This window comes from Bombina bombina, chromosome 2, assembly GCF_027579735.1.
Source record: "Bombina bombina isolate aBomBom1 chromosome 2, aBomBom1.pri, whole genome shotgun sequence".
In the NCBI taxonomy this organism is placed as follows: Eukaryota; Metazoa; Chordata; class Amphibia; order Anura; family Bombinatoridae; genus Bombina; species Bombina bombina.
This window is the reverse complement of record NC_069500.1, coordinates 165,290,580-165,303,989: the sequence shown is the minus strand read 5'-3', so window position 1 is coordinate 165,303,989 and position 13,410 is coordinate 165,290,580. Positions and strand designations below refer to the sequence as shown.

The 13,410-nt window shown below is 39.1% G+C and overlaps 1 protein-coding gene across 2 annotated transcripts in view; it reads left to right on the top strand.

Annotated features, from left to right (window-relative positions):
- Positions 1-11,344, top strand: part of SREK1IP1 (SREK1 interacting protein 1) — a 211,021-nt gene extending 199,677 nt beyond the window's left edge. For both annotated transcript variants that reach the window (XM_053701328.1, XM_053701327.1), the window contains 2 exons: positions 546-618; positions 9,092-11,344. In XM_053701328.1, coding sequence (XP_053557303.1) covers positions 546-618; positions 9,092-9,272 — 254 coding nt within the window. In that variant the 3' untranslated portion in view covers positions 9,273-11,344. The remainder of the gene's footprint in view (positions 1-545; positions 619-9,091) is intronic.
- The last annotated feature ends 2,066 nt before the right edge of the window (positions 11,345-13,410 follow it).

The window sequence follows — 13,410 nt, the reverse complement described above, 5'->3', positions numbered from 1 at the left end:
GGGCATTGCTCAGTGCTCATTATTCTTAAGACATTCCTAAGAAGAAGAATTGCGAGGATAAGGTTGCAATGCCTGAAGTAGCAGCACAGTAATTTATATTTAAAGCTAATATGTAGGTATGAAAGCTAAATAATATTTGTATGCTGACTAGATATACTACCATTGTGTTTGGATGTGAAATGGGTGCCACCTTCTGAATGTTAAACTTAATTGCAACCATATTTTTTATCATTTATTCAAGCAGTTTGTAGGCTGTAATAAAGATGTGAATTAAGCATTAGAACAATTTATTTTAGACGAAACAAAGCACAAAAACCACACGTTCTTCTGTTACTCTCATTTCCATAGCAATATTCTATAACAGTGCAACAAATAAATTGCACAGCTTCATGAGGAAGATACCTTTTGATTTATATTGCCATCGTTTTGTTCCCATTACAGTTAACTTAAAAGTAATACTGACAAATTAAGTGCTTAATTTGACTTATGTTTAACAGAGACAATTAATATTTCTGCCTATTCAAATGTTGTGTTCATTTCAACAGAAGTTATTGAAGTTGAAAAGAAAAAGCAAAAGAAAAAAAAAGAAAAAGCAAAACCCAAAAAGCACCGGAAAAGGTAATGTGAACATTAGTGAGTGTATTCTATTGATTTCAGCACTTCTTAGGTTTTTCTTTCAAACATTGTTTTGCTAAATCTGTATCTCCTAATGAGCTGGTGAATTCTCAAATGATCTGTACGCAACAAATACTATGTTTAAACATCTAAAGTGGTGTTTTTTATCTATTTAAACTACATTATTTTTTATAGATTAAAGGATCCAGAAACCCAAAATTCTCTTTCGCGATTCAGACAGAACATACAATCATAAAAAATATATTGACTTTGTCCTCATGGTATTCTTTGTTGAAGAGATGGATAACTAGATAGGTAGCATGCACATTTGTGAAGCAGGGCATGACAGGAAACACTGCTGCCACCTACTGTTCTTGCAGATGTATAATAGTCATGTGTGTACTGCTACATCGTCCTACGTTGCAACTAAGGATAATAAAAGAATGTGGTAAATTTGATAATAAAAGAAAATTGGAAAGTTTTTTTGTTGGTTTTTTAACTGTCTGAATCATGAAAGATTTTTGGGGGGTTTTAAAAGTCTTAGATGTTCCCGCCAGTTAATTAAAAAAAATATATTAAAAAGTATATAGCATATGCATACAGTCACTTGTTGTCCTGTTACTTTTTTACTTTTGCCTTTTATAGTGTATCCTTTTTTTATTTGTTTTTTTAACCCCTTATTGACCAGACCATTTTTCAATTTTCTTACCGTTAAGGACTTAGGGCTATTTTTACATTTCTGCGGTGTTTGTGTTTAGCTGTTATTTTCCTCTTACTCATTTACTGTACCCACACATATTATATATATTTTTTTCCTCTACATTAAATGGACTTTCTAAAGATATCATTATTTCTCCAACATAGGTGTGTCCGGTCCACGGCGTCATCCTTACTTGTGGGATATTCTCTTCCCCAACAGGAAATGGCAAAGAGCCCAGCAAAGCTGGTCACATGATCCCTCCTAGGCTCCGCCTACCCCAGTCATTCTCTTTGCCGTTGCACAGGCAACATCTCCACGGAGATGGTTAAGAGTTTTTTGGTGTTTAAATGTAGTTTTTATCCTTCAATCAAGTGTTTGTTATTTTAAAATAGTGCTGGTATGTACTATTTACTCTGAAACAGAAAAGAGATGAAGATTTCTGTTTGTAAGAGGAAGATGATTTTAGCAAACGTTACTAAAATCGATTGCTGTTTCCACACAGGACTGTTGAGATGAAGTAACTTCAGTTGGGGGAAACAGTTGGCAGACTTTTCTGCTTGAGGTATGACTGGCCACATTTCTAACAAGACTATGTAATGCTGGAAGGCTGTCATTTCCCCTATGGGGACCGGTAAGCCATTTTCTTAGATTAAGTAAAAGAATAAAGGGCTTCATAAGGGCTTAAAAAACTGGTAGACATTTTTCTGGGCTAAAACGATTACTTTGCTAAGCATATTTTGCAGATTATAACTCTTAATAATTATTATAATCTTGGGGATTGTTTTAAAAAACGGCAGGCACTGTATTGGACACCTTTTTCAGATGGGGGCCTTTTCTAGTCATAGGCAGAGCCTCATTTTCGCGCCACTAATGCGCAGTTGTTTTTGGAGAGCAAGGCATGCAGATGCATGTGTGAGGAGCTAAGAACCACTGAAAAAGCTTATAGAAGGCGTCATTTGGTATCGTATTCCCCTCTGGGCTTGGTTGGGTCTCAGCAAAGCTGATAACTGGGACTGTATAGGGGTTAAATGTAAATTTGGTGTGCAATACTTTTAAGGCTTTAAGACACTGTGGTGAAATTTTGGTGAATTTTGAACAATTCCTTCATACTTTTTCACATATTCAGTAATAAAGTGTGTTCAGTTTAAAATTTAAAGTGACAGTAACGGTTTTATTTTAAAACGTTTTTTGTGCTTTGTTGACAAGTTTAAGCCTGTTTAACATGTCTGTACCATCAGATAAGCTATGTTCTATATGTATGAAAACTAAGGTTTCTCCCCATTTAAATTTATGTGATAATTGTGCCATAGTGTCCAAACAAAGTAGGGACAATGATGCCACAGATAATGATATTGCCCAAGATGATTCCTCAAATGAGGGGAGTAAGCATGATACTGCATCATCCCCTTCTGTGTCTACACCAGTTTTGCCCACACAAGAGGCCCCTAGTACATCTAGTGCGCCAATACTTATTACCATGCAACAATTAACGGCCGTAATGGATAATTCTATTGCAAACATTTTATCCAAAATGCCTACTTATCAGAGAAAGCGCGATTGCTCTGTTTTAAACACTGAAGAGCAAGAGGACGCTGATGATAACTGTTCTGACATACCCTCACACCAATCTGAAGGAGGGAGGTTTTGTCTGAGGGAGAAATTTCAGATTCAGGAAAAATTTCTCAACAAGCTGAACCTGATGTTGTAACATTTAAATTTAAATTAGAACATCTCCGCGCACTGCTTAAGGAGGTATTATCTACTCTGGATGATTGTGACAATTTGGTCATTCCAGAGAAATTATGTAAGATGGACAAGTTCCTAGAGGTTCCGGTGCCCCCCGATGCTTTTCCTATACCCAAGCGGGTGGCGGACATAGTAAATAAGGAGTGGGAAAGGCCCGGCATACCTTTTGTTCCTCCCCCTATATTTAAGAAATTATTTCCTATTGTCGACCCCAGAAAGGACTTATGGCAGACAGTCCCCAAGGTCGAGGGGGCGGTTTCTACTCTAAACAAACGCACTACTATCCCTATAGAAGATAGTTGTGCTTTCAAAGATCCTATGGATAAAAAATTAGAGGGTTTGCTTAAAAAGATGTTTGTTCAGCAAGGTTACCTTCTACAACCAATTTCATGCATTGTTCCTGTCACTACGGCAGCGTGTTTCTGGTTCGAAGAACTAGAAAAGTCGCTCAATAAAGAATCCTCGTATGAGGAGGTTATGGACAGAGTTCAAGCACTTAAATTGGCTAACTCTTTTATTTTAGATGCCGCTTTGCAATTAGCTAGATTAGCGGCGAAAAATTCAGGGTTTGCTATCGTGGCGCGCAGAGCGCTTTGGCTAAAGTCTTGGTCAGCGGATGTGTCTTCCAAGACAAAATTGCTTAACATCCCTTTCAAGGGTAAAACACTGTTTGGTCCTGATTTGAAAGAGATTATTTCAGACATCACCGGGGGAAAGGGCCACGCCCTCCCTCAGGATAGGTCTTTTAAGGCTAAAAATAAGCCTAATTTTCGTCCCTTTCGCAGAAACGGACCAGCCTCTAATTCTACATCCTCTAAGCAAGAGGGTAATACTTCACAACCCAAACCAGCCTGGAGACCGATGCAAGGCTGGAACAAGGGTAAGCTACCAAAACAGCATGAAGGGATGGCCCCCGATCCGGGACCGGATCTGGTGGGGGGCAGACTTTCTCTCTTCGCTCAGGCTTGGGCAAGAGATGTTCAGGATCCTTGGGCACTAGAAATAGTTTCTCAAGGTTATCTCCTGGAATTCAAGGATCTACCCCCAAGGGGAAGGTTCCACAGGTTTCAATTATCTTCAAACCAAATAAAAAGACAGGCATTCTTACATTGTGTAGAAGACCTGTTAAAGATGGGAGTAATTCATCCAGTTCCAATAGGAGAACAAGGGATGGGGTTTTACTCCAACCTGTTCATAGTTCCCAAAAAAGAGGGAACATTCAGACCAATTTTAGATCTCAAGATCTTAAACAAATTTCTCAGGGTTCCATCGTTCAAAATGGAAACCATTCGAACGATCCTTCCCACCATCCAGGAAGGTCAATTTATGACCACGGTGGATTTAAAGGATGCGTACCTACATATTCCTATCCACAAGGAACATTATCAGTTCCTAAGGTTCGCCTTTCTGGACAAGCATTACCAGTTTGTGGCACTTCCATTCGGATTAGCCACTGCTCCGAGAATTTTCACAAAGGTACTAGGGTCCCTTCTAGCGGTTCTAAGACCAAGGGGCATTGCAGTGGTACCTTACTTGGACGACATCCTGATTCAAGCGTCGTCTCTGTCAAAAGCAAAGGCTCATACGGACATCGTCCTAGCCTTTCTCAGATCTCACGGATAGAAGGTGAACAAAGAAAAAAGTTCTCTGTCCCCGTCAACAAGAGTTCCCTTCTTGGGAACAATAATAGATTCCTTAGAAATGAGGATTTTTCTGACAGAGGTCAGAAAATCAAAACTTCTAAGCTCTTGTCAAGTACTTCATTCCGTTCTTCGTCCTTCCATAGCGCAGTGCATGGAAGTAATAGGATTGATGGTTGCAGCAATGGACATAGTTCCTTTTGCACAAATTCATCTAAGACCATTACAACTGTGCATGCTCAGACAGTGGAATGGGGATTATACAGACTTGTCTCCGACGATTCAAGTAGATCAAAAGACCAGAGATTCACTCCGTTGGTGGCTGACCCTGGACAATCTGTCACAGGGAATGAGCTTCCGCAGACCAGAGTGGGTCATTGTCACGACCGACGCCAGTCTGGTGGGCTGGGGCGCGGTCTGGGAGCCCCTGAAAGCTCAGGGCCTATGGTCTCGGGAAGAATCTCTTCTCCCGATAAACATTCTGGAACTGAGAGCGATATTCAATGCTCTCAAAGCTTGGCCTCAACTAGCAAAGGCCAAATTCATACGGTTTCAATCAGACAACATGACGACTGTTGCATATATCAATCATCAGGGGGGAACAAGGAGTTCCCTGGCGATGGAAGAAGTGACCAAAATAATTCAATGGGCGGAGGATCACTCCTGCCACTTGTCTGCAATCCACATCCCAGGAGTGGAAAATTGGGAAGCGGATTTTCTGAGTCGTCAGACTTTCCATCCGGGGGAGTGGGAACTCCATCCGGAAATCTTTGCCCAAATAACTCAATTATGGGGCATTCCAGACATGGATCTGATGGCGTCTCGTCAGAACTTCAAGGTTCCTTGCTACGGGTCCAGATCCAGGGATCCCAAGGCGACTCTAGTGGATGCACTAGTAGCGCCTTGGACCTTCAACCTAGCTTATGTGTTCCCACCATTTCCTCTCATTCCCAGGCTGGTAGCCAGGATCAATCAGGAGAGGGCTTCGGTGATCTTGATAGCTCCTGCGTGGCCACGCAGGACTTGGTATGCAGACCTGGTGAATATGTCATCGGCTCCACCATGGAAGCTACCTTTGAGACAGGACCTTCTTGTTCAAGGTCCATTCGAACATCCGAATCTGGTCTCCCTCCAACTGACGGCTTGGAGATTGAACGCTTGATTTTATCAAAGCGTGGGTTTTCAGATTCTGTAATAGATACTCTGATTCAGGCTAGAAAGCCTGTAACTAGAAAAATTTACCATAAAATATGGAAAAAATATATCTGTTGGTGTGAATCCAAAGGATTCCCCTGGAACAAGATAAAAATTCCTAAGATTCTATCCTTTCTACAAGAAGGTTTGGAGAAAGCATTATCTGCAAGTTCTCTGAAGGGACAGATCTCTGCTTTATCTGTTTTACTTCACAAACGGCTGGCAGCTGTGCCAGATGTTCAAGCATTTGTTCAGGCTCTGGTTAGAATCAAGCCTGTTTACAGACCTTTGACTCCTCCCTGGAGTCTAAATCTAGTTCTTTCAGTTCTTCAAGGGGTTCCGTTTGAACCCTTACATTCCGTAGATATTAAGTTATTATCTTGGAAAGTTTTGTTTTTGGTTTCAATTTCTTCTGCTAGAAGAGTTTCAGAGTTATCTGCTCTGCAGTGTTCTCCGTCCTATCTGGTGTTCCATGCAGATAAGGTGGTTTTGCGTACTAAGCCTGGTTTTCTTCCGAAAGTTGTTTCCAACAAAAATATTAACCAGGAGATAGTTGTACCTTCTTTGTGTCCGAATCCAGTTTCAAAGAAGGAACGTTTGTTACACAATTTGGACGTAGTCCGTGCTCTAAAATTCTATTTAGAGGCTACTAAAGATTTCAGACAAACATCTTCCTTGTTTCTTGTTTATTCTGGTAAAAGAAGAGGTCAAAAAGCAACTTCTACCTCTCTTTCTTTTTGGCTTAAAAGCATTATCCGATTGGCTTATGAGACTGCCGGACGGCAGCCTCCTGAAAGAATCACAGCTCACTCCACTAGGGCTGTGGCTTCCACATGGGCCTTCAAGAACAAGGCTTCTGTTGACCAGATATGTAAGGCAGCGACTTGGTCTTCTCTGCACACTTTTGCCAAATTTTACAAATTTGATACTTTTGCTTCTTCGGAGGCTATTTTTGGGAGAGAGGTTTTGCAAGCTGTGGTGCCTTCCGTTTAGGTGACCTGATTTGCTCCCTCCCTTCATCCGTGTCCTAAAGCTTTGGTATTGGTTCCCACAAGTAAGGATGACGCCGTGGACCGGACACACCTATGTTGGAGAAAACAGAATTTATGCTTACCTGATAAATTACTTTCTCCAACGGTGTGTCCGGTCCACGGCCCGCCCTGGTTTTTTTAATCAGGTCTGATGAATTATTTTCTCTAACTACAGTCACCACGGTATCATATGGTTTCTCCTATGCATATTTCCTCCTGTCCGTCGGTCGAATGACTGGGGTAGGCGGAGCCTAGGAGGGATCATGTGACCAGCTTTGCTGGGCTCTTTGCCATTTCCTGTTGGGGAAGAGAATATCCCACAAGTAAGGATGACGCCGTGGACCGGACACACCGTTGGAGAAAGTAATTTATCAGGTAAGCATAAATTCTGTTTTTCATCATATCATATAATTTACTATATTTTTTTATATATGATGAAAAATTTAAAAAAACTTTTTCTAACTTTGACCCCCAAAATCTGTTACACATCTACAACCACGAGAAAACACCCATGCTAAATGGTTTCTAAATTTTGTCCTGAGTTTAGAAATACCCAATAGTTACATGTTCTTTGCTTTTTTTGCAAGTTATAGGGCAATAAGTACAAGTAGCACTTTGCTATTTCCAAACCATTTTTTTTTCTCAAAATTAGCGATAGTTACATTGTAACACTGATATCTGTCAGGAATCCCTGAAAAACCCTTCACATTTTATATGGGGTTTTTTTAGTTGACAACCCAAAGTTGAGTATATTTCATACCACCATTTTACCGCCAAATGCGATCAAATAAAAAAAAATTGTTCACTTTTTCACAAACTTTAGGTTTCTCACTGAAATTATTTACAAACAGTTTGTGCAATTATGGCACAAATGTTTATAAATGCTTCTCTGGGATCCCCTTTGTTCAGAAATAGCAGACATATATGGCTTTGGCGTTCATTTTTGGTTATTAGAAGGCCGCTAAATTCCGCTGTACACCACACTTGTATTATGCCCAGCAGTGAAGGGGTTAATTTTAGCTTTAGTGTAGAGATCAGCCTCCCACCTGACATATCCCACCCCCTGACCCCTCTCAAACAGCTCTCTTCCCCACCTCACAATTGTCACTGCCATCTTAAGTACTGGCAGAAAGTCTGCCAGTACTAAAATATGGTTTGTTTGTTTTTTAATATAATTTCTGCAGTATAGGATCCCCCTTACCACCCAACCTCCCTGAGCTCCCCCAAACAGCTCTCTAACCCTCACCCCTCTACCTATTTGCCACCTTCTTAGGTACTGGCAGCTGTCTGCCAGTACCCAGTTTGCTATAAATTATTGGGGTGGGTTTGAAAAAATTAAAAAAAAAAATTGTTTCCGTAGTGTAGCTGCCCCTTCCCCCCTCATTAGTAAACCCCCATCCCTTTACAAACATGGATCCCACATAGGATCCCCTCTCTACCTTCCCCCCCCTCCTCCCTACCACTGCCGTGATCAATCACATGTAGGGTGGCGTAGCGGTCCCACTCCCCCTATCATGTGTGGATCTGAGTCTCTAGAATCTTGTCTATAATACTGTTCAAAGTATAGTTCGATTGCCATATGCTACAAAGTGCCGTTTCGCTAAAATTTGAATGTCTTCTCACCTGGTTATATTTTTTCATAACATTGCACTAAATAGCAAAGATGCTTTGTATGCATAGCTTTTTGGTAGAACTAAATTCATTCTGCTAGCACTGCATAAATAGTGGTTGCGACGAAATTACACCCATTCCTTTATTAGAGATCACAGTAGGTTATACATAACAGATTAAGGGATATAACAGCTAACATAGTTTCTGTTGCCGCTTTGCACAATAAGCTATCAAGATGTCAAAGAATGCAGAGTGTTCTTAGAATTATTCTACTTCGGCTACTGCCGATAATTAGATGCGAAGTGTTACAATATTGAAATGTAGCGAATTTGTTAAACTTTTAAACATTAACGTGTCCAAATCCTTCTTAGTAATATTTGTATAATATCATCTTTAACGACTAATTTAATATAATATTTTAGCTGTTCGTTTTTGTACATATTGCACTATTTTCGGTCCATTAAAACAGCTGGATTTCTTTCACATCGGTGAGTCTTTGTAAGGTACAAGGTAATCACAGAGGTAAAAAGTCCATAATATATTTTTTTTTATAGATCACATTCGTCAAGTGAATCTGAGGACGGTCCTAAGTCAAAGAAGAAAAAGACACAAAAGAAAGAAAAAAAATCAAGAAAAGGAAAGCACAGCAAAAAAGACAGAAAGAAAAGGAAACGCGAGCACCATTCTTCCTCCTCCTCAACTTCTAGCAGCTCTGGATCTCCCAGTAGTGACTAAATTGCAGTTTTCCTGTTATAATGAATATAAAGTGTCTAACCTGCCAAGCGTAAAGGGATCATAATTGATGTAATTATATAAATGATGGCTTTATTGAAGATTTTATTTTATCAAATATACTGCTGTTAGCTTTAAAACTGTGATGGACTCCAGTTTCTTTTAGTTGCTTGCATTTATACAGTAAAAAAAAAAATATATATATATATATATATATATGTCCGAGAAAGTGATTCTGATTTACTGTACTGTGAACTAGCTTCTTACCTTTTATACAACAAGGATAATAAAACAGAGGATAACTTTAATGTTATACAGATTACTTTTCCTGCTGTGGAGAACTTATTTTACCCTCTTTGGTTCTGTATAATGATTTCAAATATATAATGACACCACTTAAGTTTTATGCAATAATGTTCACCATATTATCTTTTAGCTTTCTATTCATTAGAAACAAACCTGTAAATACTTTGCAGGTCATATGTCTCTCCAGTTGTTACATGTATAAAATATATTTTAGAACATATTAATTCCCGTTTTGCGATATGGTTTGCTTGTATTAACATAGTTATAAACGCCAGGTTCAAAGCAACAACACTACAGATTATTTACATTGGTTAGAGACAGTAGTAATAATGCTAGAAGCAATCTCTCACAGGATTAAAATTGGCTTGAATATTTAAATGTGTTTCCATTGGCTAATAGAGACAGTCAGCTAAGAAGTGGAGCAAACCTGATAAATTATGTGTTATTTCTGTTAAACTTCCCGTTTATGTGCAAGTACTGATTGGCTATATCTGTTTTGTATATTTTGACTAGACTGGAGTTTCTAGAAAACTTCAGGCTCTCTGAACCCTTACATATACCCCTTCCCTTCTTGTCAGCATCAGTTCTGCTTATACCTATTTTAATTTAGCATTGTAGACTGTAGTCCTGTCTGAGGGCTGGTTTTAGTTTTAGTATTTTGATTCCTCTTGGTACCAAACACTCATTACTGTAAGGGCCCAGTTTTCACTTGACTTCCATCATTGCTGCCATTGTGTTACTATCATGCAGTAACTCTGTCATACAAAAGTATTCCCTAAATTGCTCTTGGCTTTAACCCTTTGGCTGTTCAACCCCTTAACCATATGTAAGATTTCAAATTATTTTGTATAGCTTAATTTTTACTGCTTTTTTGCTACCCTTTTTTACCCTGTGCTCAATTGTCTTATTTTACTCTAAAGACTTGATGTTCATCAGATTACGTGTCCCGTTTCATTCATTTATTATTGTTATTTCACTGTCCTGTTTCCATTCCTTATTTTACACTAGACAGTCAAGTCCAAAACAAATTTTCATTATTCAGATAGGGCATGTAATTTTAAACAATTTTCAAATTTACATCTATAACCAAATTTGCTTTGTTATATTGGTATTCTTAGTTGAAAGCTAAATTTAGGAGGTTCATATGCTAATATCTAAGCCCTTGAAGGCCGCCTCTCATCTCAGGGCAGTTTTGACAGTTTTTCACCATTAGAGGGTGTTAGTTCATGTGTTTCATATAGATAACACTGTGCTCACGCACGTGGAGTTCCTAGGAGCCAGCACTGATTGGCTAAAATGCAAGTCTGTAAAAAGCACTGAGATAAAGGGGCAGTCTGCAGAGGCTTAGATACAAGCTAATCCCAGAGGTAAAAAGGGTATTAATATAACTGTGTTATTCTGGTGTAGACGGTCCCTTTAAGTAATTAGGTAAAAGCTAATAAACATAATTAGATTTACGGTCATTAGCCATATCATCTGCATGCATACAAGCCCTCCAGTAAGGTAAGAACAACACAGTATCGTTCTGTGCATTACTGACTCTATTATCTGACAGTGTAACCAAAATTAAATGGAGGTAAACAATACTAAGTGAACAAGGAATAAACCTTTAAGAAACTCTCCCTAATGTTCAGAACATCTGCCAGTTTGGAATAGGACATAATTGAGAAATCTGCTTTAAACCATATTTGGGACTGGCAACTCTCTGCTCTGTACAGTTTTTCATAAGAACATGTTTGTGCAATAAATTGATTTATAACTTTGTTAAATTTCTTGTTCACTTTGTTGAAAAGTGTTGACATGCAGATCACAACATTTCACAAAACCTCAGAGACAACCAAGGAGAGCCAATCCCATGTCCCAAAACCTTAAAAAAAAAAAAATGCAGTTCCACCAAGAATGAAAATAAGTGGCACAAACCCCACATCCTTAAAGCAGAAGTCTAATTATTGATCACTGAAGTGAAACAGTTTACCAGGACCTAAAACCCCTTCTAAAACAGTTTTTAGAAAACCTTCAATAAAAACAGAAAGGTGACATTCATCTCTTTTTGTAGCCGTATTTCTCCTTGTGAAAGTGCTACACACTAAGGTCTCTTCAAATTCAGATCTTAGGGGCTGATTTATTCATGTGCGGGCATGATCCGTTGTACTGGATCATGTCTGCCCCACATTGATAAATGCCCACAGCATACGCTGTCAGCATTTATCATTGCACAAGCATTTTGTGTGAAATGCTTGTGTAATGCCACCCCTTGCACATTCGTGGCCAATCGGCCGCTAGCAGGGGGTGTCAATCATCCCGATTGTATCCGATCGCAATGATTGCCGTCTGCCGCCTCAGAGGTGGAGGACGAGTTAAGGAGCAGCGGTCCTAAAACCGCTGCTTCTTAACTTAAGTTTCCGGCGAGCCTGAAGGCTCGCGTGGAAACAGAAGCGCTCGCTGCTTCTTAACTTGGCCCCTTCGTGTTTTGCACTTTCACAAGAATAAATCAGTCTCCGAAAAGAGCCGACCCGCCTTCTTCTGCATTTGGAGGCATCCAAAACCTCTGCATGTCTACTATTCTCCCAACTTTTCTAACAGCCATTTGTGGGCTTAATTAAAGGGACAGTAAAATCCTAATAATTACAACACTTTTCTGTAATCTTCCAATTAACTAACATATCACTCTGAACTATATTTAAACAGAACGCCTTGTTTGCTGCAACTGTTTTTCAATAGTCAGACCACCTATCGCTTTTCTTATTTGAAGGGAGCTAATATGTACTTGTGAAGCCTGCCATGTGCTCTTTCTGATTTCAGGGCTAGAACATCCGCAGTTTTCAGACTTGTTAAATTGCAGTAAAAGGTGACAACACACATAATGACAATGTTGTTTTATTATGTATAATTAAGCATTTTATATTACTGTCCCTTTTAAACCATGTATAGTTTATTCAGGTTCTTTAGGTCAAAACAAGTGGAGTGGTATTTAATTTTATATTATACATAAAACATATTACCCTATGGGAAGGATATTTGAATGTGAAATATTTACAGTAAATACACAGTACAGTACAATAAAAACACTATTAAAAATGAATATTGCATAAATATACTTTCTTTCATGTAATTAGCAAGAGTCCATGAGCTAGTGACGTATGGGATATACATTCCTACCAGGAGGGGCAAAGTTTCCCAAACCTCAAAATGCCTATAAATACACCCCTCACCACACCCACAAATCAGTTTTTACAAACTTTGCCTCCTATGGAGGTGGTGAAGTAAGTTTGTGCTAGATTCTACGTTGATATGCGCTCCGCAGCAGGTTGGAGCCCGGTTTTCCTCTCAGCGTGCAGTGAATGTCAGAGGGATGTGAAGAGAGTATTGCCTATTTGAATTCAATGATCTCCTTCTACGGGGTCTATTTCATAGGTTCTCTGTTATCGGTCGTAGAGATTCATCTCTTACCTCCCTTTTCAGATCGACGATATACTCTTATATATACCATTACCTCTACTGATTCTCGTTTCAGTACTGGTTTGGCTTTCTACTACATGTAGATGAGTGTCCTGGGGTAAGTAAGTCTTATTTTCTGTGACACTCTAAGCTATGGTTGGGCACTTTTATATAAAGTTCTAAATATGTGTTTAAACATTTATTTGCCTTGATTCAGGATGTTCAACGTTCCTTATTTTCAGACAGTCAGTTTCATATTTGGGATAATGCATGTGAATAATTAAATTTCTTTCATGTAATTAGCAAGAGTCCATGAGCTAGTGACGTATGGGATATACATTCCTACCAGGAGGGGCAAAGTTTCCCAAACCTCAAAATGCCTATAAATACACCCCTC